The 23,756-nt window shown below is 35.1% G+C and overlaps 2 protein-coding genes across 3 annotated transcripts in view; both read right to left on the reverse strand.

The window, feature by feature from the left end:
- Positions 1-6,211, reverse strand: part of LOC125504576 (dehydrogenase str4-like) — a 9,798-nt gene extending 3,587 nt beyond the window's left edge. The window contains exon 1 of the mRNA XM_048666784.1: positions 6,147-6,211. Within this exon, the coding sequence (XP_048522741.1) occupies positions 6,147-6,211 (65 nt within the window). The remainder of the gene's footprint in view (positions 1-6,146) is intronic.
- A 2,716-nt stretch (positions 6,212-8,927) lies between these two features.
- LOC109535224 (facilitated trehalose transporter Tret1-2 homolog) lies at positions 8,928-12,418 on the reverse strand. 2 transcript variants are annotated; one of them, XM_019901103.2, is made up of 5 exons: positions 12,065-12,417; positions 11,859-11,991; positions 11,141-11,317; positions 10,559-10,838; positions 8,928-10,492 (listed from the first exon to the last, which is right to left on the reverse strand). In XM_019901103.2, exons 1-5 carry the CDS (start codon positions 12,140-12,142, stop codon positions 9,703-9,705), a joined length of 1,458 nt encoding a protein of 485 aa, XP_019756662.2. In that variant the 5' UTR covers positions 12,143-12,417; the 3' UTR covers positions 8,928-9,702. The 2 variants fall into 2 exon arrangements, with proteins under 2 accessions (XP_019756662.2, XP_019756663.2); XM_019901104.2 differs by lacking the exon at positions 11,141-11,317 and having other exon boundaries at positions 12,065-12,418.
- Positions 12,419-23,756: the final 11,338 nt, after the last annotated feature.

Raw genomic sequence — 23,756 nt, forward strand, 5'->3', positions numbered from 1 at the left:
GAACATCTGATGCTAGGGGGAGATTTACGTTCTGCCCGGTTGAAACCGATTTTGCAGACCCTAGATCTGTAAATTTGGATCAGCTTTTGCTAAATATTCGAAGCAAACTGTTCAGTTCCACCTAAAGAACTTCTCATACATTCACATTACACAATATGTTCATTCACTTTACCCCCACGATATACTTTTCCTGACAATTTATCCATATTTTTCTGTTGTTGCCGGGAAAGATGCCTCCATAAAAACCAATAACTGGCAAATAAAAAAGAGGGAATAAAAGCACAAACGTAAAGTGTTGGAACAACACTCACATTTTATTTATGATAGAAGGGATAAGCAAGTTTTATATAGGTAACCCGCGTTAGTGGGGCTTTTTGCGCAATTTGATGATATTATAAAGAAAATTTAAGTTCCAGCTAGAGTTTGAGAGTTGGGAACTTTCCGGTTGGTCCCTAGCTTCGTCTTCGCCATCCGAAACTTAATAAATCATCACGCGACTCATTCCGTCTTCACAATTAGTGTCCGAAATCGTTTGAAGTTTTATCATCGGATTAATAAAAGTTTTAGTATCAGTTTGGCGGAGCAAAATGGATTCAGCTAGGAGATTTTATATATTTTGAAGGTGCAGAATTCGTATATTATTTAGTTGTGTGATCAAGCTGTTTGAAAATAACTTGGAAGATTTGTTTGAATGTCACAAATCATGAGCGGAAAAAGAAGAATAAATTATAATTCCCAAAAATGAGTTAATTCAATATTTCGTCAATGTTTAAATTGGATAGTGTTTCTTCATTTATATGGTAATATATGTAGGTCACTTATAGTCTGGCCGAGCTACATGCTAATTTCAGAGTCTATTATATATTACAAAGCAGTTTACCCGTGTCTACATCCAGAATGGGATGTACCATTTAAGCTGACATCGTTGACAAAGTGTACATTATACTCCATCCAACGTACAAAACCGACGATTAATCGCATTTTCGGAGCAATTTGAAAATGGGAATTTCCGTATGTTGTTTTTTCCTGTTACTTTCCGGATCCTTTTTAATAAAAATCTTTGTGCAGATTTCCAATGCAATCAGAACAGTTGGAATCAATTCCCATTTTCCTGTTCTAGCCAAAGCACATGCAATTTACTCGCCTGGAAGTCAATGGTAATGGAAAAGAGCGCAATTCTAATGCATCTTGAAAGCATCTCTTTATTTTATTAGAGAAATTCGAATAATTGGTTCTCGGTTCAAAGCAGGACTTATTAATTCCTGGTTTGTTTTGCCATGTTATGTGCCAAGTTATCCATATTTGAAGCTTAAACTAAACACGATCTGTTGCATCCGCGCGTACGTTTAATCAATGCTCCATTTGTTATATTTGAAACTGTTGCTTAAAATAGTTCTTATGGCAACTTGAGCAATAAAGTAACTTATTCTAAACTGAATTTCTATCTGAAATTTCGCTCTATTCATTGGCGAGAACAAAGCAGAGGCAAATTGGAACTTTTGCAACGCAAAACGTTATCTACATGAATAGTGGGGCGTTGGGGATTGCAGAAAAAATCACGCCTAGAGGATTTATGATAACATTTTCTGAATATAAAGGTAGATCCAGAATATTTTTAAAGTCGGGCCATTTGGCTGTTCTCAACAAGTTTCGCTTACAGGAAATTGCATAAAGAGCGTGTTCTGTTCATTTATAAAGAACTGCTAAATGTAGTAAATACTAGTTATTTTTTAAATTTTTATGCAGAAATCTGGAAAACTGAAAAATCAGTAAACATGTTAAAATGGCGGCAATAATAAAACAAATCGAGGTGACAAGCATAAATTGTATCCATGCTCTTTAGCTTTGTTCAAATACAGCAGTTTTGTGAAACTGTTTAATGAAAAACACACACAAACATGGCCAAAATGGAGCGATGCAACAGTTGCAAAAAATTATTTTTAACAGAAAAAATTCAATTGGGACGGAAATTGGCAACATTCATGGAGCTTCAATCTTCATCATCCATCCTAAGAGATGAAGAAATGTTGCGGTTCTTTTGCTATAAAATATTAACTCGCAAATATCAAACATTTTTTGTTTAATTTCACTTCTATGGCACAACATATTTATGCGATTTTTCCATTTTTGGGCCAGTTAAAGACTGATAATAATAGAATACTGTTCCTTAAAAGTTTATCGTTGAGTAAGCTAATTTTGGAATTCCCAGTATATCGTTTGCATTTTCATCTTAGATTTTCCTTCTTCGTTGAATAATTCATCTAAGTACATCTATTTCGGGAAACATAAAATGTTGGAAAGCGAGATATAAATGGGCAAGTTGAGGCTCGTATTTGCATTTTCAGTTGTATTTTTGCCCATTTAAAACAAACTGTTGGAAAATCACGCTACGTGAAAACCTTCGGGAATAGCGCGATCGCTTAGCAAATACCATCGGTACGTAACTTTCGGTTTTTCTTCGGTGTTCATTCGCCTCTTTTGAAAATAAAAAAAAATGGTTCGGAACGCTATGCATGTTGAATCTGCGAAAGTGGCTCTAGTAGTTGATTTTGGACCAGGGGCACGTGTTCGATTTACTGTTATTCCAGAAAACACTTTAAGTTTCCTATTGGATATCTAACGGACGATTCTTTCTGAGCAACCAAATATTTGTCCTAACTGCCCACCGATCTTTCGTTAATAATTTTGAATGTTTTTACTCAAATAGTCCATCCAATTAAACTTGCTACCTGAAAAAGTTCTAGTTGTCTAGTATATTTTTGCCTAAACCTTTTTTAACAGAAGCTGTTACACTCGAAATTGGCCGATTTAAGTACCAGATAACCTTTGCTTGTGACTAGGATGATTATTTCTACGCAATCTGCCCTTTGTAAAATAGTTCTCAAAATCTCAAACTCGAAACCCGAATTTATTATTCCTATTGAAAGTGAGCTGATTCAAATAATCTGAATGTTTGTTACTTACTGATCGTCAATGGAAATCCGATAGGGTCAAATGTGGTCCCAAACATTGAGAGGGTTAACTTGAGGTACAAGGGTTAATTTTCCAAACAGAGTCTCATTGGGGAAGTTTCAATTTTACTTTTATCAGGGGAATTCAGTAGATATTTTTATTAGCATCGAAAAGCTTTGAGATTTCCGTACGTAAATTAATCAACAGTTGAAGTCTCGATGGTGTTATTTAGGTGAGGTTTATGTGCCTACTACCCGTTAATTTTTAAAACTGTACACTTTTTTCCTATAAAAAACGGGAGCTTTGAACGTAATTTACTGCCGTTAATTTTAAGCTGAAACTGATTTAAGGCGGTAACTGGGTGGGAAGTTTACGCCGGGTTTTGAAAGCAGAATTATTGCTTCTTAAAGCTATTGCTTCGGCTTTATGATTACAATTCTCGCTTATTAACCGACCCTTTTATACATAACTGCTGTTTTATTTTTATTTTCCTTTGCCATTTGATTTTATTTTAACCGTTGCCCTCAAACGGAAAAAATCTGAACGAAATCAATTATCTCGTAAATATATTTTATTTAATCGAACAATTTGCTTGGATTCGCAATTGAAAAGCTCTCGCGAGCTGTACAAATGGCCGAGCTGACTTGTAATTCTTACAATAATTTAGTTAAGAGAGCGTGACTGGATTTCACACCAGGTCATTTACGTGGCACGAATAAACTAATGAACAACATTAAGGGCTTCTAAGGATTACAGCGGTATTACTAATATCAAGTTGTTTTCGTGTGCAGTTAATCGGAAAGAATCAGAAGAAAAACAGTCCATTGTAAGCGTGCGAACTTTCGGCATTACTCAATACTTTTGCGAGGGGTTCCGAAGTTTTAGAGAGAATAAAATTTATTTTTTTGGCTTTTGTGTTGGTATTTAAACCAAAGATTAAGAAATGAAGTTGTTAGAATTGCCGATTTGAACGATTTTTTATTAAATATAATTGTAATTTGAAATGCTTTATTTGGTTTTAACCAAATTTTTCAGAAATGTGTAAAAGCGCAAAGTTTCATTCCAGCAGCTACATTTATGAATTTTATTTTAATTCATCTTATAGCAAACTTCACTAAGCGGAAATACTTCAATTAGTCAGGAAGTGATTAGTTTCTCCTCTTCCTCAACAAACCTTTATAAAAATCCACTGCTATGGAAAATATAGAACCAAATAAGTCGATTTAAATGACAAAATAAGGACAGTTCTTAATCAGTGTACCCACAACGTAAATATGAAGACTTGAAGACAAACCCTGTTGGATAAATTTGCAAATACCCGACTCTCGAAAGTTTCTGTTTATATTTCAGGATTGTTTTGTTTGCCGTTAATTCCCAATCAGCCTGTCTGTTTTCGCCGATTCTATGCGATAGATTGCATTTATTAATCGGATTTATCTTGCACAATAGATGGTTCAAATTCTAGATCAGTCTATTGTTTCCGAAAGCATAATCTTGCAAAAATATCTACAAAACTAACTGAATGCTGGAAGCATTGAAGAGTTATTGGGAGCGTTCGACCACTGTTAATGCTTTAGAAATCGATTCGACCTGAAACTGGATCTATTCTTAGTTTGAGTATCTTGTTATGTTTTGCAATATGTTGAGATGGAACTAATTGGCGGAGTTTGATGGATTTTGGATGGCAATAGTCCAGTTTCTAACTAGGTTGGATAATTGGGAGTTTAATCTAGTTTGGTCTGAATGTAAAATGGCCCGAAGTGAGTAATAGAGTTAACAGTAAAATGCTATTCACGTTGAATTCATGGTCGGTGGTCTTAGGAAGCTTGTGGCAAATTAAAGTTGCTCGGAAAACACCTTTTTCAAATGAAGATTTAACCAATTATATGCAACAATTTTTGGGTATTCTTCTGGGGCAAAAAATCTCCTGCTACTGGCACTCAACGCTTCATCTGATTAATAATTTCAATTTAAATTAAGTGGATGGATGAATAAGATAATTGAATCCTTTCTCCAACCACTGTTTTCAAAACCGGTGGCAAAGTGTGTTTTAAAGCGACTTTTCCGCAGTCTCTATCGAAATTTTAAGCCACACTCTAAATGCCAAAGCATATTGCATTCCTCATATAAAATTAACCCCTTCCAAGTTCCCATAAACAACGAGTTGATAATTCACCTTGAATATGAGGGGCTCAACTTAATTAAACGAACTTGATTGCGACACCCTTGCTCGGTATTTAATTTGGGCGATGATTTCATTATATATTTACCGATACGCAGGTGGGAGTTTTGGAAAATGTGTGCAGATTAGTTAAAATATTCCCAAGCACAATAACGTGGTTAAAATTTCCTCTTGTTCAATATTCATCATCTCATTCCACTGGCAAGAAATTGCAAATTAAGATTTCCAATACATTTAGGGACTGTTTTTTCTGTGGCAGTTTATTTCCATTTGCCCGAATGATTGACGAAAATGTTTCGACACAAAGGAATTTTCCATCTGGCACTTAAATCAGGACTTATCCATAATGGAACCGAGATCCGGCCAAACTCCTTAAGCCGAGTAACAAACTCTCTGTTGGGGAATTCTGACACAGTCCTGATATCATTGTTGAATCTAAAAGGCTCTTCGGCAAAACCTATTTTGTCAGCGGATGTGAAGTCGGTCGCACTGTGGATATTGCGATCTTCCGATCTGTGGATGCTCCGAAATTAATGGTATTCTTTCATTAAAAGCGTGACAACATTTTTCGGACATGAAGCGAACGGGCAGGATGGACTTGGAAAAAGCCAATTCGAGTTTATAATTAAAATCCTCTCAGACCTGGAAACGTAGGTAAGTGTAAACTGATATGCTATCAGCACAATTTTACAGTTGGCCGACTTGACCTATTTCGCTCCCTTCGTGTGACCATCTGGGGTAACCTTGCGATACTCCTCTGGAATATTCAGGGGATGACCCATTTTCAGCATTGTGAAATATCAAATCATAATTTTAGCTTTATACTCAAGAAACTGGTGAAAGCACCCAAACTCCAAACTTTCTTCATCCATTACTAAGAAAATAACTCGAATAACCCCTCAATAACCGAATAACGTTTTCATCCATCACAACAACCGTCTTTCAGTATTCACGACATGTTAATATATTACATGCAGTAATTTAACGGTGCATGTGCAATGTTGTGACTTACTGCTTATCTGGATCCAAATTGCGGCCACTCAATTCGCACATATTCCTGGATATTTTAAGGGCCATAATGGCGTGCCATCCCACTGGAACTTCGGTGCGGATTTGTTGAGATGAGGAATATGCAGCTTTATTATTGACCTGGTTCCTATATGCACACACTGATGATATATTGGGATTGGGACAATCAATGGCCGTTTGATTTTATGTAATTCAAACACAGATTCGATGGCTGAATCAACAATAAAGCGTTAAGAGGCGTTTAGAATGCGATGGAAAGCTGCCAATTAGTGCTGGCTATTTGTCTCTCCAAACCTGCAAATCTCTGCGTTTTTATAGATTAAAGTTTTTAGCGCTGATATGTGCATACCAGGTACGGGACACAGAGAAGTTTTCAACTGAAATAAAATAAACGTATGGGAAAGTCCTTGGAGTAATATTTTAGCTCTTAAAGGGTTTATTACATAAGGTGATAACTCCAAGGGACATAAAGCTCGAAGTTGGCAACACGCCCTCGAAGAGTTATTAAGGCCGCAGCAAGGAAGAATCGTAAAATATTATCTGCTACATGGAACTTTCCAAAAAAACATGGAAATTATTAAACATTTTAAAGGAAAGTTGGATGTAAATGGGTTTGAAAAACACCTTCTAACTTGTGAAGAAATTATAACTTATATTCTTCCCGCCTACATAAATGTAATACTTTTGCAAGTAAATTTTCCGAACTCATTTTTTAGAAACAAAATTGCCGATTAATCTGTTTTTTTGTAAAAAACGCAGGCACCTACTCAGACGGCTTTAAAAATACATAAACCTATTCAGATTTTTGACGAACTTTAACCGTTATAGAGGCAAATGCAGTAAATTCCGACGGTCAAAATATGAAATGTGTGCTGCGATTGTTGGCTTAGAGTTACCGATTTTTAGAAAATGACTGTGTAGGGATCTGATGTGCTTCTTTTGTAGGTTCATACTTATATGGCTCTGAAAAATCAGAAACTGTTTCGATTTTATCCATATTTGGCCAGTATGAAGAACAATTAAATGTCGTTAAGCTGGAAAATTATTAAATGAACACTGATTTTAGTTTCAGCAGGACGATTTTACGAAAATGAGTCTAAATGTCTATAGAGCTGTTTTGCACTCTCGTGTTCAGAAAGCTGCGAGAAATCTGTAGGCTTTCAGATTTTACTCTAATTCGTGTTCTATATATACAGGCGAGTGCCTGGACTTAACGCATTCAGAATATGAAATTTCTGGAACTTTCGGTTTAAAATGGGCAATGCTGTAAACGTTTCGATTTTTACTGTGCTTATTTTGTCAGTTAATTTTCAGACGGCACTCAAAAATCAGAAAAAGCTCAGATTTTTACAGATTTAGATCTGTATAGAGCCAAATAAATTCATTTAAAATTCTCAAAGTATGAAATGGCTGCTGATTTCGGTTTGGAGCGGACGTTTTTCTAAAAAATAAGTGCGCAGGTGTCTGGTATGCTTAATTAGCAGGTTAATTCTCAGACGGCTTTGGAAAATTAGGAAGTTCTTTGATTTTATCGGAACTTGTATAAGATGTTTTTTAGTTCTTTAGTTCTCAAGACGCATACTATTAAAAGTCTCCTCTATATGGTTTAGGTTGGGCGATTTTCTGAAAACAGGTGTAAATGTCTATTGTGAAAAACTACTACTTTCTTTGGAGATTTTCGTTCAGTTGTCTGTGGAAAATCAGGAAGTGATCGGATTTTACTTCAAATTTCTGGGTATGGAGTACAGTCGCATGACTGAACGGATGCGGAAAATTGCCTGCTTAAGTGGTTTGGATTTAAGTGCGCGATTTTCCAAATATCAAAATATAGATTTCGACTGTGCTTATTTGGCAGGTTCATACTTTATCCGAGTTTGTTCAGGATGAGGCCCGATTTATCTTCTTTGAACTTACAAATTATGAATGAAATACAAATTACAGTTTGAGAACAGTAATTCAAAAAAAATAAGTGTAAATGTTTACTGAGGTTATTTAGCATGCTCACGTTCAGACGGCTCAGCAAAATCAACCAACATTCATATTGTGTTGAAATTGGCTCAGTATGAAGTTGAATACCCGGACTTACTTATAATCTACCAGAATATCAAGTTTATATTCGTTCTGATTTGAAGTAAACGAATTTTAAATGTCAGCGTGTATATTTCTACTATGCTTATTTTGTAAGCTCATATCCAATCGGCTCTGCAAAACTAGAAACATCTCAAATTTTGACAAAATTGGATCTCTATACATTTACTTAACACACTCAAAATAGTAAAGGTTGTCTGTCTTAGAATCGGTGTGAGTGTTTAGAGAAAAATGAGCGCGTGAGGGTCCGCTGTGCTCAATTGGTAAGTTCATACTGAGATGGCTCTAAGAATCAGAAATTTCTTTGATTTAATAAAGCTCAAATAATTTTTAAATCACGTTTCAGCTGGGCAATTTTATATTACTGGGGCGTTAAAGAAACCACACAAAGAAATAACAAAATATAAAAGTTGACAATGCTTTTTAGTAAAAATTATAATTTTTATATTGTAACAAAATCGTAAAATCTCTACATTTAATAGTATGTTTGTTTAAACTGGGAAAAATTATTTTACCATAATTATTTACTTTGAAAATACATTTTCCTGTCCTTCTTCCAGGTTTCATCATTTCTGGAAAGCTGTTGCAACTGTACTGTTTATTCGAGATTAAATCTTGACGCTCTAAAAAGCTTCAGGGAGTTTTGCTCATTACAGGAAAATAAATATCGAATGCCTCAATGTACACAAACAACTTTAATAATATGATTTCGAACATATCTATCCTATCTGGACTTTGACGAGATGTTTACATAAGTTCCAAGGACTATTATGCAGACAATTTAAAAAAAGCCCGCAGAAAAACACCGTATTAAGCTACATCATGTTATCAGCAGCCCATGAATAGCTGATGGCCTGGAAAATATAAAACTTAAACCCTTTTTCCACTGTCAATTTCCCGGGTAATTCGCCGCCAATAAAGCCTAAAATAAACTCACAAAAGAAGTCTCGATAATGTGCTTCTTCTGAAAGGGAATATTTGCATTTTCGGCTTTTTTACCAATCGCTCTACAATTCGTTTTACTGGCGGGTGCAAAGCTCCCGGGAGGTCTGCTCCTCCTCAACATATATGGAAAACCGAAAGAAAAATGGTCTTAATCATATAGAAAGGTTGATCAAATTATAAGTCGGCGAAATCAAATGGAACTGACAACACCAATAAAGTGGTTTAAAGTCACATCTGAAACGGGCTCAAAAGAGCCAATTTTCAATGAAGCAGAATCTATTTTATCGGCTATAATCACATCGATAGCGATTTGCAGTTTGCTTAAATTTTTCTTTCTAAAATCCTTTTATTGATTCTAGTGGTAGATATCCCAAAATGTCTTCTAAATTTTTAGTATCTGAAAGCGAATATCTCTCTCCAAAAAAATTGGCCCTTCAGTTTCAACAATTCTAACCAAAAAGTAGTTTTTTTAAACGTGCTTCCAAATCTTTATATTTTTGAAACATTTAAAGCATTTGCCGAAGATTTGGATACCGTGCATCGCTTCCCTTAAAACATTCCTCTATTTCATGCAGTGGCTTGTCTTTGGTTTCTGGAAGAGTTGCTATAAGCAGCCCCATACCAACAAAGCAGCAAATTGCAAAGAGCAGAAACGTTCCGGCTGGTCCTAACCCTTCGAACAATGAGGGGGTAATTTTTACCAAAATGAACATCAGAATCATATTGTATAAAGTGACGATTCCACTGCCTAAACCCCTAGAAGATTGAGCGAACAGCTCTCCGCTCATTGAATAGGGCAAAGGCAGCAAACCGGCATTGATAAACAGCACGTAGCCCACAAAGGAAGCGACTACAATCCATGATAGGTCAGCGTCAGATGGATATCGCCCATTTAGAAACAAATACAGACTTAAAACCAGTAGGGAAATTGTCGTTCCAGAACAACTGATCATCATGAGCTTTCGCCTCTTCAGATACTGTTGAGCAAAGCAACCCAATACCGAAGCAAATATTCTCACACCGTCCATAATGAGCATCGATGTGTATGGGTTGATTGAAGAGTCTCCCAAAGAGCCCTGAAGAATAGTGACCGTGTAAAAAGCAATGGGATTATTGCCAGCCCACTGCATCGTGCTGAAGAAGATCATTAAGATCAACAGCGGTTTGTAAAACTCCGGCCGCTTGAACACTTCCAGGTGTTGCAAAAAAGTCTGTCTGGACAAAGACGATTCATCTATCTGCTTGGATGATAGAATAGCAAATTCAGCATTTGATTCCACAGAATGCCCACGAAACCTGAAATTTATTAAAGAAATTTCTTTTATAAAGAGCGCTGCTAAATCTGATTTTAGTTTAAGTTACCAGTCGAATGCGTTTTTTGCCATTTCAGGTTTCCCTTTTTTGATTAAGTACGTCGGCGATTCGGGCACAAAAAGCATCAGGATGAAGCAGCCCGAAGGAAATATGAGCGCTAAGAGAGCGACTAGTTTCCATTCGAGATATGTTCCCAAAATGTGAGCGAGAGCAATGCCGATATTTAGAGCCAGAGAAAGAGCTGGAAGCAGAAAGCCACGGAATGATGGATCGGAGGTTTCAGCTACGTAAATGACCAGAACAGGGCTGAGAACACCGACACACATTCCTAGAATACAAAAATTTACTTAACATCATTGCTTCTGGTTGGACTGCCTCTCCTTAAGACATTAAATTTTTGAAAAGTTTTAAAAGCATAAAAGGTTAATGTGGCTAACCAAAGTCGTTGATGATCTGCTCACTTTAGTGTCTCTACGTCTTAAACCACATCTCCACGAATTCGTAATATTCAGCCGTAAATACGTAGTGCAACTAAGCACTTTGATTTAATTTCAAAGTACTGAATTTCCATTAATTGGGCAAACAAGTTTCACATTCGTACACACACTGTTAAACAATTAACTACAAAACCTGTAATAAATCGCCCTGCAAGCAACATTGTTAGGTTTTGGCCACAACATCCAATTAACAACCATCCGATAATGTTAGGAACGCACGTTACCAAATGGAGCATTTTTCTGCCTATTACTTCCATCAACCATCCTCCAAGTAAACAACCCACCGACATTGGAAGGGTTGCAATTGATGCTGAAATTTATCGGTTTATTTAAAACTTTTCGTTTCAGAGCTGAAAGTAATCAATTGCTTTATTGTTTGAACTGAAGTGGGAAATCGGCCAGTGAAAGTGTGTCCTTAATTCGATATGCTAAGAATTGAAAAAAAAATAATTAAAGGAGGTGGACTGTAATTGAAACCTTGGTAATTGCGAATACACAAGCGAAGGACATAAAAGTGTTTGTCCTAAAAAATTAGTTTTCCTTCAGAACTCTGGACGTATTCGCATCTTTAATAATAACAAAGCGCCACTTTTCCCATTTTCAATTTTGCCAGTCTTTCAGTTTTGTTTGAGTTAACTTTTTCCGTAATCCCGAAGGTAGAAATCGTAAAAAAGCAACGCAATATTTCACAAAGCCTTCAGTTTTGAAGATTCACAGACCACACAAGATGTGTTTGATAAGGATTTATTGTGGATAAAATACATGGTTTGACTGTTTTCATGAATGGCAAATTATATCGCATTGGATATAAAGTTCGGCTTCTTCACATGAACCAAACTAGTAATACGTACCGATCCACGAACTCAATTCTGAATTGATGTGCCAGTTTTCATCCTTTACCAGTTGGGGCAGAAGAATTGCTGAATAACCTTCTGCTAGTCCCAGACTTATAGTTATCAGTATGGGGCCAAAGCAAATTATAGCCTTAAAAGAGGAAACGTGGAAATCACACGATATTTGGAAAGATTTGATGGCAGCAAATCCTCCAACTACTTACCTGTCGCACTCTTAAGACAAACACTTTTTCGCCATGGAACTCAATATTTGTTGTCGCATCAGCACTACATCCAGTCATGCTTTCAATTACTGGGACCGTCTTTACAAAGTTATGGATTTGTTTATCAGCTTCTTAACTAGTCCTTTAATTAGCAACTGGACTAGATTACTGAGATGGTGTACCCGTTTAATTTAAGTAATTGCTGTCTATAATTAGCGCTCGAGTTTCATCGCAATTCAAACTTTACAGCGAGCAAGTTCTTACTATTTTGCTCTCACCCATCAACTGTTCACTAGTTCGTGTTATCAAAGATTTACAAATCTCTTGCACATTTAGATTAATTGCGAACTCATATCGGTATAATTATTCATGCGATATGTACTGTGCGGTTATTTGTCTTTCAAAGCCAAACCTAAACAATCCTTATCAAGAGGAAAGATGTTTTAATTAACTCATCAGTTTGCTGTGTGCTGCAACAATAATTCTATTTGTTTAACACAACACAAATAAAATGCTGATTTACCAGCCTATTATGGAGCAACTTATCCTGAAAGCTCAAATATATCCGAACCTTCAGCCATATATCTCTTGTAAAAAATACGCAGACATCGGTACATAACATTTAAGAAACTTGATACAGGCCCTAAAAAACCCCTTTTAACCTTTTGCCCCGAAGAAGCCGAGAGGACCGACCATAAGGAAAGCCGATCTTTTATATGATACTTCGCTGGTCACCTCTGAACAGTTTCTCAGAATTTGCTTTATTGGTTAATACAAAAGTGAACATTTCCAGCTAGTAAACTTCATATCCAAGGTGGAATAAAAGGGCTGATTGTGTGCGTTAGGAAGGCGCATTAGCTTTTGTTGGCTTAAAAGCTCGTGCTGCTTTCAAAGCGACATTAAAACCCATTTCAGTTTCGTTAAACCATAAAATAAATCCTGCTGTTAGTTGCAAGTGAACTGATGACGATTATTATGAGAACAGTACGAGGGAGTTTTGAAAAAGTCCATTTATATTTCTAGCTTTCTTTCATAGTTTTCCTCTTAGGAAGGTTATTATTTCGTATTTTTGTCTGGTTCGACAGTTTACTTTTAAGTAGCCCTAGCCCTAAAATTACTTCTTCCATTTATCCTTTAGTAATGTGGACATTTTTCCCATAATATGGATCACTAAAAGCTGCAGATTTCACCTTCCTGAGACATATCCAACATCGTAAAATATTAAATCCGTTGAGCGTAGAAAATGCCGAACGCCTGCCATGCGTTACAGGCTGTTTCCAAAAAATCACGGAAGCATCAAATAGAGATATTTATTTTGCAGGTTTTTGGATTTTCCTGCAGATATCTGCACTGAAAACATCGATTTGCTTTCTTATCTGAGAGCCTGCTGATAGGAACGAAAGAGGCATTAACGAAGCGTATTTTCATGCGCTTTCTTTATTTATAAGCTCAAGGAGATTGAGGAGTGTCTGATGCGAAGAGGGACAGTTTATTTTCAGCCAACTTAAACAAGCCCTTAACACTAACCTGTTAAGCTTAAACGAATACATTATTTTGATTATTTGCATTAATATTTGTAGACTTTCATCAACGCTAGTAGTTGGTTTAATTTGTTTATTATTTGCGTATTTCGATTGTCTTCGAAAGTCGACTTAAACTTTTTTCATTATCTTTAATATCTCTGGATGGCTGATTTCTGGCATTTGGCAATTACTGGCATTTTGCCATTATCTTGGCCTTATTGTCACGTTAAGAGCCGAGGAACGCGGTCCAACTTTTTCAATTAAATTTTCTTTTCTTCGCATTTTTTTAATCTTGTTATTGTTTCGATTCCCAACGTCTAACTTATCTATTTAGGCACCTAAAACAATTCAACGTTCTTGAAATAGAACTCGTTCTTTTACTACGGCTTCAATTAAAATAAAGGGCTTAATTGCGTTCTAACAAACACCAGATTGAGTGCATTGTTCCGTTTGATGTATGCATGTCGAATTCAAGTCCATGCAGAGCGAGGCATCAAGCTAATCAGTTTGTTATAAATAACCAACATTGATTGCCATTGTGTAAATTGATTCGGAAGCGAATACGTGTTTATGCAATTCGATTAAGCGCACATAGTTTGCAAGCAGATAGACTTTCAACTCAATCAGTCGCAGCGCTTTGCCTTTCTCACCTTTAATTCCAATTTGTTTTGCAAACGATGCATTTTGACGGCGAATAGCCAATATTTGCCCTAAAAGCTCGACGTTTGAATATCAGCCACGTATAGGACTTTTATCGCTGCAATTTTTAGTCGTATGTTTTTTAATTGCTGACTTATAACTAATGGAACTTTATCATTCAATTTTAATTAGAACGTCTCCAGTAGCAATTCGAATGAGTTTAAAGGCGTTTGTATATTCAGCAAGCTGAATGAATCTATATAAAAAAAGATGTTGCATAGACGAAAAAACTAACCCATTGCCCCATGAACAATAGCAACTAGTAGCAATATAAAAGAAGGATGTAGCAGACGAAGAGAATGGAATCAACAGTGGAAGCGGATAAATCAGAACAGCTTTTATTGTTAATAGAAGAGAAGGCCACTACAATGATGATTCTGAGCTTCACTCTTTGCCTAACTAGTCTAACAAGACAAACCAGAGAATATCGATTCCGCTTCCTTTCCTTGGCTTTTGTAGAAGATTTTAAGACATCGAAAGGAACTATATACTCGATTCTAACCGACAGACAGTTCACTTCATTTAAAGTCCGTGCTTTAATCCAGATATTAAATTCCTAAGCAAAACTATTTACACAAGTTTTTGCCTGAAAACGCTTGTTTATTAACATGTGTTTTTAGCTAACTCAGTCCTTTACGCTTTTCAAAATATCCACATGCCCAACATTTACAGTAATTTACTTGGTTGCAACGGAAATACATTTCTTTCCATTTTTGTTTGGGCGTTGTAATAGGAAAAAATATATTTTCATTTGTTGCGGGACATGTCTACTTATTCTACTTAGAGGCAATTGCTTTTTGAGCTGCAATTTGTCCTCTTTCTCCGGTTTTTCTTCAGCGGACAAATAAGCAGTGGAAAAAGCTATGGAAATATTCTGAATGTTTATGCCTACCTTCAAAAGGTCATTTGCAAGGTCCTAAAGGAGGCCTAATGGCATTTCCTGAAGCTAAAGCCGTGAAAAAATATTAAACTGGAATGCAAATTATAGTAATGCTTACCTAAAAAACCACAGAAGTTCATACAAAAAGTACCTCAAATTGCACCAAGGCTCGGACTCGTGGAAACAGAAAAATAACTGATTTTAAATGGGTCTTTTGCCAAACAATGAGCGCCAGATGGAAAATTAATGATGCCTGCTCACTAATTTGCCGCTATTAAAATACTAATGAAAAATTAATGAAGGCAATATTCCAGCTAATTAACCATGATCAGTGTGTTTACCAGAAGAAAGTCATTAAAAATTAATTTTTCTTTGGAAAGTAACATGTTTTCAAACCTGGATCTGCAAAAACAAAATTGTATATTTCCAGATCAAATAGGCAAAAATATTAGTTACACGTAATTTTTTTCTGTTAACTATTTTAAAAGACGTTAATAACTTGATCAATTAAATGACATTTTTTGTCCCATCGCTCTAATTATTTTTTAGTAGTGCTTTTTATCTAAAACATTATAAAGTATTTACGACACAAAAATAAGCAATTTCATGAAAGTCTAAGAGAGGCAAATCGACCATTTCGCACTTTCCCAAATATAAATTATTCATCAATCAAACTCAATAATTTTTGGTTTCATTTCGCGGCTTTCGCTACAGTTCGCTTCGATTTCCCTATTATTCCGACTGAGTTATTTTTAAGACCAATTTAGGTTGCTGCCGTAAAATATTCATAGTCATACTTTGGGAAATTGCAATCCGTCAGACGGATTTGTGAACTTTTGTTTGCAGTTCTAATGGACAGATTGGGAGCAATTTTTATAACAGAATTTCCAGGTTTTTTCAGCTGAAAAGTATATGGAAATCCAACTTTCCAATGTAAAAACGAAAAAATTACATTCTAACAAAAACCCAATGAGCCCCAAAACTTTAGTGTTTTCACCAAAGTAAACTGAATAATTTTTAGTAAAATCTCTCAGCGCTGTTGAGTTAAGACCCAACTCGTATAAATTCAGGCGACACTCCATAAGCCGCAATATTAAATTAAAGCGAGTCTTTTAAAATCAGTGCGCCAAGACAATTTGTGCATTCAAATGCTCCGCATTTGCAGCTAAAAGCTGGAAATCGCAGAATGTCAACTTGAGCTAAGGAATGAATATAAGGCTTTTCCTTTATGGGATGTAATGAATAATGAAACAGTTGCTCGTGGGATTCTGTAACAATCGCACCTGAAGTGGATGGCACGCTTCAGTTTTTTGTTTGCTAACCTACAAGAAGCTTAGAAGTTTTTAGTGAATAATTGGACAACTGAAACCCGAAGGGTTTTTCAAGATTACAATTATGAATCAATGAAGAATGAATCTGGTGAGGAAAAAATATTTTCCTCGACGATCTAAAAATCTAAAAAAACTTATCAGATTCAGTATCTAATATCTGTGTTTGAATGTGTGAATGAATGGTTTTCCTCTATGGGATGTAATGAATAATGAAGCAGTTGTTGGTGCGAGTTCGTAACAATCGCACCATTTTTTTGATAATTTACAAGAAATTGACGCTGAGGAAGCTTTTATTGAATATTAAAAAACTGAAAGTGCAAGCTGAAGAACTAAAACAAAACAACCATGGCAGTAACACCAGTGAGTTACAACTTCCGACGTAAAGAGCCGAGCAAACCACCTCTGAAGATGGAAGCCGCTCGTGTTTAGAAAACGTGAGCTTCGCCAGTTTCAATCAATAATCACGGAAGTCTTTGATACTGAAAAATAAAATTAATGTTTTCCATTCAGCTCCTCCCTTTTCCTGGCTGAATAACGTCGCGTAAAGACATTTCAATTGACGCGACTCGATTATGTAAACCATTACCCTCTTCTTCGTTCATGGCTTCGAAGTTGTTAATTATTCACAAGTTGAAACAGCAAACACGCCATCCAGCTGATTACTCCACACAACCGCAAAGTTATAAAAGTTTCACGTGTCGTTTTCACGCAACTGTCAGAACCTGATGCAGACCGTGAGAAGTTTGATTTAATATTCATTACCAGTTTGAGGTTGGTGCTTGTATTATGTTAAATTTGAATTCGTCAACAATCTTACACTATCTCAACATTTAAAAGTACTGAAATTTTCATTTAATCAGTTAAGGAAAACTCACGCTTCCAAAATCTACGTATCAATCGAGCAGCATTAATTGCTCATCCATATTTCTTAGTTTGAGCATAAATCTTCATTGGAGCCGATGATAAATCGATAACATGAACCTGGAATTATCGGGGCGGCTTTTGGGATCTTCATAAATACAAAACAGTTAATCTGAATGCGAATAGAATACAATAGGCCCAAAGGCGACCTGTTATTAGACTTGTTGCCTCTACAATAAGTTTTGAAAATTCCCGCATTATTTTGAATACGGTAATCGCGGCAATAAATTATTCCAATCCATATGACAACCCTAGTTTCCAAGTGAAATATTTCCATAATCAATCACTACTTGAATGCGCCCAGTAGAACTAAGCTCATTTATTATGGAAAACAATAATCAAATATCGATTTTCGGGTTAGTTCAAATGCTTTGACTGTTTCACACCCTCGTTGGTGAAGGAAACAGTGGTTTTTGAATGTTTCATATTTTCTGTTCATTCATGTTGGTTTTCCATTCAACTTCCAATGCCCGGTTTCGCGTCGAAGTTAATAAAGTATTTTTTTGCAGATATTAAGTGATTCGGTGAAAAGGTTCGCACCTTAATTTCAGAGTGGGTGAATTTTCCTCAGTCTGCATAATTTAATTCTTAGCAAGTCAGCAGAATCTTTGATTAATTTAGTGAAAGGAAATTTAACAGTCAGGTAAGTTAAAGAAAAATTCGTTTGGAATATTGCAAATAATCTAATTAGTCGATTAATGAAGTGGATGAGGAGCGGAAAAGCTGAATTAAATTCTTCATCGTGACCCCAACGTGAGTGAGCCAAGTACAATTATTAATGTATTACAGCTCCAAAAAAATATTAGAATATTATGAAAGCGGTGAAACCTTCATATTATTCATCAAATTCAAATTTGTGACGGGTGCGCTCTCCTTCGGGTCCCAAAACTTTGTCAGGATGGAAAGCCAATTTTATAAAAGTGCAAACACAACGCCTCCAAATCCATTATTACGAAAAGTGGTATTTTCGCGTGAATGAAAATTTAATACATGTAAGTGCTTCTCGAATACGGGCCATGCATTTTAAACGATATTCGCACTCTTCTTTCAGCACACTGAGATTTGCGTGCGTGGATATTCATGATTATTTTGATAGTTTTTGACAATTTCATATTTTTCTAAATGAAGAAATGGACAATTGACGATAGGATAAAGTTAAGGGATCATTTGAAAAAAAGTCCGAATGAAATATAAAATAGCAGATCAAATCAACTCTTCAGTCACAAACCTCACAGTAAAAAATACTCTAAACCCAAGAAACTCAATTAAATGGCACCCTAACTACAGCACCCAGAAACTTACAAACCAACTTAAATAAAATTTAACGTCTTTTAAAGACTCTTCCTTTTTTCAAATTTTGTCAAGCAAATTAATTTTCATTTAATTGCAATCACAAGATGTGACTACTTCAATATCATCAAACTATTAAGGTCAACAATCACCAGTGTTTTTGGTTATATTTTGAAACATTGAAAAATTAGTATGAAAAGATTTTCCGCATGGACGTCCGAGAGACATTGCATATTCTTTATTCTTCTTAATCATTCTATTAAATCACGGAAATAAATTTAATTGCAAATATATGAAGGAAAACAAAATAAATGCTATTAAGAAATCAACCGCTTCAAAAACAAATAAAAAATCGTACATAATTTACACATGAATATCAATGAACAAAAACATGTTCTATTCAAATCACCAGTTTCATGAAATGGAAAGACAAAATACACGAATTTTCTATTCCATACAACACAATTAGTTTTAAAACAATTTAAACTTATATTTATTATTAGTGTTGATATGGTCGAAAGCTAGAAGATAACGAATGTTTCTTTTCACTTTTCAAGCATTTTTTTCTTCAAAATTGTTGTTTTTCACTCACTCATGTTTAATTTGCATTACATTCATATGAATTGAGTAAAAAATAGATTTGTACAGTCATTTAGTTTTCAGTGTTATATATTGCTGATTAATATTTAAATTTCTACTTTTTTTTTACTTTTTTTTTACACATCCTTCAATGCTTACGTTCTTTGCTCTAAGAGTTTAACTGTTCTTTGTCTTGTTGTTGTCTTTATTTTACACTAATTATGTTCAAAATGCTTCTAATTTGTTACATCTGATAACATTAACTCAAACGTGATGAACTTATGAAAAATCTAGACAAAATGAAAGGGAAGCAGCGAAAGTTTATTATGATTGATTTTGCTAACAAAGAACATTTGGAGTCATGAATGCTCAAAAACTTATTATCATTAAGTCAAAAATTATTTAAAATATAATACAAATAAAAATCATTAACACCTTGTAGCAATAATACAAAGCGAAATCGGACAAATATTGATGAAAAAACAATTAACTTTAACCATCAGAGGAATTAATCATCTTCCCAAGTGATGTACTGTGGAAGCTTTTAATGTTGTCCAAATATACAAAATTACATACAAATATAACAAACTTTTACGTGGCACAAATATTATACACGTTTTCATGTTGAGCATTGATTTAAACTTTAAAAAATGTTTGTTCATTTGAAAAATGTTAGCATAACAAAGTTGCAGCTGTAAACACAAACTTGCTGTTATCGGTGGATGTTTGTCGTGGTGGTTTATTTGTTGCAATTAAATGGATTCGATGAAAAGCCTTTCATTTTCTTCTATATGAGCTTCGCTGAATTCCCTTCTGGTCAAAAATTGTGCATAGTTAAAAAATGAAAAGTTGGAAATCACGGAACATTTCAAACATATTTTGATTTTTGTTAAACATTTTTTATGTTTTGATATTCTGCGGCGAAAAACTGTACATTTACGAAAGTCTAAGAAAACAAAGAAAAAACACAATTGGAAGATCAAAACTAAAGCCTGCAAATACAGACTGATTCCATCGAGTCATTAAATTCATGGAAGAATTTAAAAAAAACTAAACAGGACTAACAATTAACGATCAACAAATGAGACGCGTTATTGAAAATATATACAAAACACAGCTAACATTTCAAATTTTAAGAAAACTTTCAAAAAAATCATTTAATTGCAATCCAAATCCTAGAAAAATATGAACACGGCTATTGAAGACTATGGCTGAACAAACCAATTTTACAAAGTACTGAGAGAAAACAACGTCTACTTTTGGGCCATCTATTATAGGTTGAATTGAGCAAGATAGGGAGGGATACTGCAAGAGTCTCCCTGAGTTAAAAGACCAGTTAGTGTCGTGCTTAAGAACACTCACGAGTTCGAACCATCAAATTGTATGCACATGTTTGACTAGAAATTAAATTGTGATGATAAAATGTGATAAAAAATGATTTTAAAATCTTACTGGGTAGGTGAGTGTTTATTACAGGAAACTTGCTAAGTGTCTGCATGGACGTATTAGATAAAACCTTGTGTTTTACAAGGTTAAAATTAATTATTTGATTCAAGCAGCAAGCAAAACAATGCGAAAATTAGGTCATCCTTCTGTAGTAAATAATTATTTGCTTTGCTCCAGCATGAAGCTTTTTTAAAATATTTGTTCGTAAAAATCTAATTGAATCCCCAAAATATAAACACGATAAAAGGTATTTGCGAGTTTCAATGCGATATTTTATAATAACGCCCTCAAGTCTAACGTTGAGAAATATTACCCCGAATTAAGCGCTCATTTATTAATAAAACGCCAGAAAACATCCATTCATTACATTGAATTGAATAAAACGCACGCCACGTTGAAAAATGTATTCGTAATATTCCGAATTAATCGTCTACATTTACTTCAATTACTTCTGCATTGCAATGGAATTGTTCAATTCCAAGTGATTGAAAATTCAGCAAAATAAACAAAAAACCGTTTATTTAAATGTCGCAATCACTGGAAAAGTAGGAACGCAGACTTCTCGACAAAATGCTTTTCATATTTTATTACCGGAAGGTTTCCGGCTTGTAAATAGTGACTGAGAGCCGCTTAGAGGCGGGATTTCAACCTCCTTTATTGAATGGAATAAAATGCCCCAGCATTTTCCTGCTGGTGGTGGTAGTAAAATTTTCTCGAACCCGGAACACTTTCTTACATTAAACGGTTTGGGCAAAAAACTGCCTTTCCTCAAGCCCAAATTGCCTCATTAAACGATTCCAATCTCCAATAATTGGCAGAAACTAACCGGCTTACGTGACCAACTTTTAACTAAACACTGGGGTTTATTAATCCCATTTCAACATTTAAGTAGGTTTTAATCGGGAGCTTATACATGTTTTCCATAACTTTCAAATGGGTTTAGTGGAGGCCTTCAGAATAGCAATAGAAATTGGTTTTGCTTGTCTAAAAGTTTGAGATTTATTATCGACTGTTTACAGTGATGTATTTTGCCACGTTTTTTGATCTCGCTCTAAATTATTTTTTTTAAATTGGTTTCGCAAAAATGGAGATGGTTGAAGCAGTGAAGGTGTATCAAGTTGGAACGTAGCAACACACAGGCCATGTACCTCTCTCATATAATCCTATGGTGTGGGTGCGAAAACCGATGCCGCCTACGTTACCGAATGGAACGAACTAATCTTGTCTGTCTTGCCTCATTCAACTCTGTTCTCATTCAATTGTAAGATTTTTTGCGCGAAAAATTCCATTTGACTGCATTGGATGCCCAAAAATTCGCTGTTTTTTCTTTAATACTTTTTCCGCAATACAACTCATATTAATGTAATTTTTCAGTTTGCAGCTTTCCATATTTGGACCTATTTCATCTAGTAGAATAATCTCCCCTTTTCATGCTCGAGGGGCCGCTCACGTTATAATTACAATTAAATTTATTGCTGCTGTTTGGATCGTAATTTTTGCGTTTTTTAAGCTTGTACTTAATCCAAAAGTCTTCCAGATTAACCCACAATGCGTCTGTTTCTTATTGATTGTCTGCTTCTCTCAAAAACCTTTTGATGTTCTCGCATTTTTTTAAGCCATTGTCGAGAGAACGATGCTATCGATTTCCTGAAAGTCTTAACCGATATGTTGACTTACGGTCAGCATTTGAATTTGGCTGCTGCTTAATTGAATCTGCAATTGATCTTGACCAGATCGTGTCAATTTGGATGTAATTTATGCAATTACACTAGCATGTTGCGCCCATTAATGAAGTGTCACGCTCAGATCGTGATTGAACTGTTGCTTTTTCGAATAAATTAAATGTCCCCGATAAGAACAAGCTGCCAAGCAAATTAGACTGTTTACTAATATGTGGATTTGTGACCAATAAAGCCGCAAAATTATAAAAATAATCACCGTGTTGCATCAATTAAACCCAAACAAAATCAGCTAAAATAACCATTGCGAATTATGTAAATTCAATTACTTTTGTCCATTATTCTCTTTGAAACCAAATGGCAATAATTTGACTATCTACGTACGTTATATTGACCAACTGAGGTAATTAATTCCCAATTAAACCCGCTTTTCTATGTTATCAGAACCATAAATCATTCTGGGAATTGGAGAGTTTTGCTTGCAAATGTTGACCATTGCATTGGATGGAAATATCTCACAATTTGTAATTCCTTCCGATGAACCGAAACCAGTTTTGAGTGTGAGAAACATGAACTTATCGATTTTTCTAAATATGTATATAATTGAACTTAAAAAACCTAAAAGTTGCAACTAACTTTTCTCCATCAGGTATCCAATATTCGAGTCCATGCAATGCAGCGAACTTTCTACTTAAGGAAAAGTTTCCATTACGACCAACTTGTACACTTTTTTCTGATTATCCAAAGCCATTTGTAAAAGGATTAGTTTTTTGTCCGATGTATAATGGATGAAAAAACGTTTTTTCTGGGAATGTTTATGCAAAGATTAGAGCTTTAAACGAAATCCACTTTGTCGCAGGATAAAGGTGCGACAAGTATTAATGGGCCCTGGAATCCGGCAATGTAATATTTTCGGGGCAAATTTATTTGCTTCGGATTTTTATTTCATTGGTTTACCGTACTAAAAAAAACTGAATTTTTACGGCTTTAACACGAGTATCTAACCAGTCAAGTACAACGACTTCTGTTGCTTGGATTACTCAATACATTGTATTTTCCAGTTTCAATCTGAGGCTGTTATATTAAGCAATTTAACTTCCGAATAAAATCAGTTCAAACCAAATCTAAAACTGTAGGTTTTAACGCGGCTGATTGCCGGAAATATGGTGCAGAGAAGATTTATTAAACGCTGAAACTTATTAAGAGTGAGCTTTTTGTTAAGCTTGTTTAGCAAACTTGTTTGGAACACGTGTGATTCCATGATGGTTTAATTGGGAACAAATCCTCATCTATTAATCCTAAATAAGCGATTTTTTCTCAGCATTCTTAGAACTTGCAAGGGAT

The sequence above is a fragment of the Dendroctonus ponderosae genome, unplaced genomic scaffold (genome assembly GCF_020466585.1).
Source record: "Dendroctonus ponderosae isolate FM_Combo_2020 unplaced genomic scaffold, Dpon_F_20191213v2 Dpon_F_20191213_5, whole genome shotgun sequence".
NCBI lineage: Eukaryota > Metazoa > Arthropoda > Insecta > Coleoptera > Curculionidae > Dendroctonus > Dendroctonus ponderosae.

Coding starts and splice junctions, on each gene's coding strand:
- LOC109535224 (XM_019901103.2), bottom strand. CDS start 12,142: ATGACTGGATGTAGTGCTGATGCGACAACAAATATTGAGTTCCATGGC. Junction 11,992..12,064: donor TTGTCTTAAGAGTGCGACAG/GTAAGTAGTTGG, acceptor TCCTCTTTTAAG/GCTATAATTTGCTTTGGCCC. Junction 10,839..11,140: donor TGCAGGGCGATTTATTACAG/GTTTTGTAGTTA, acceptor TTTGTATTCTAG/GAATGTGTGTCGGTGTTCTC.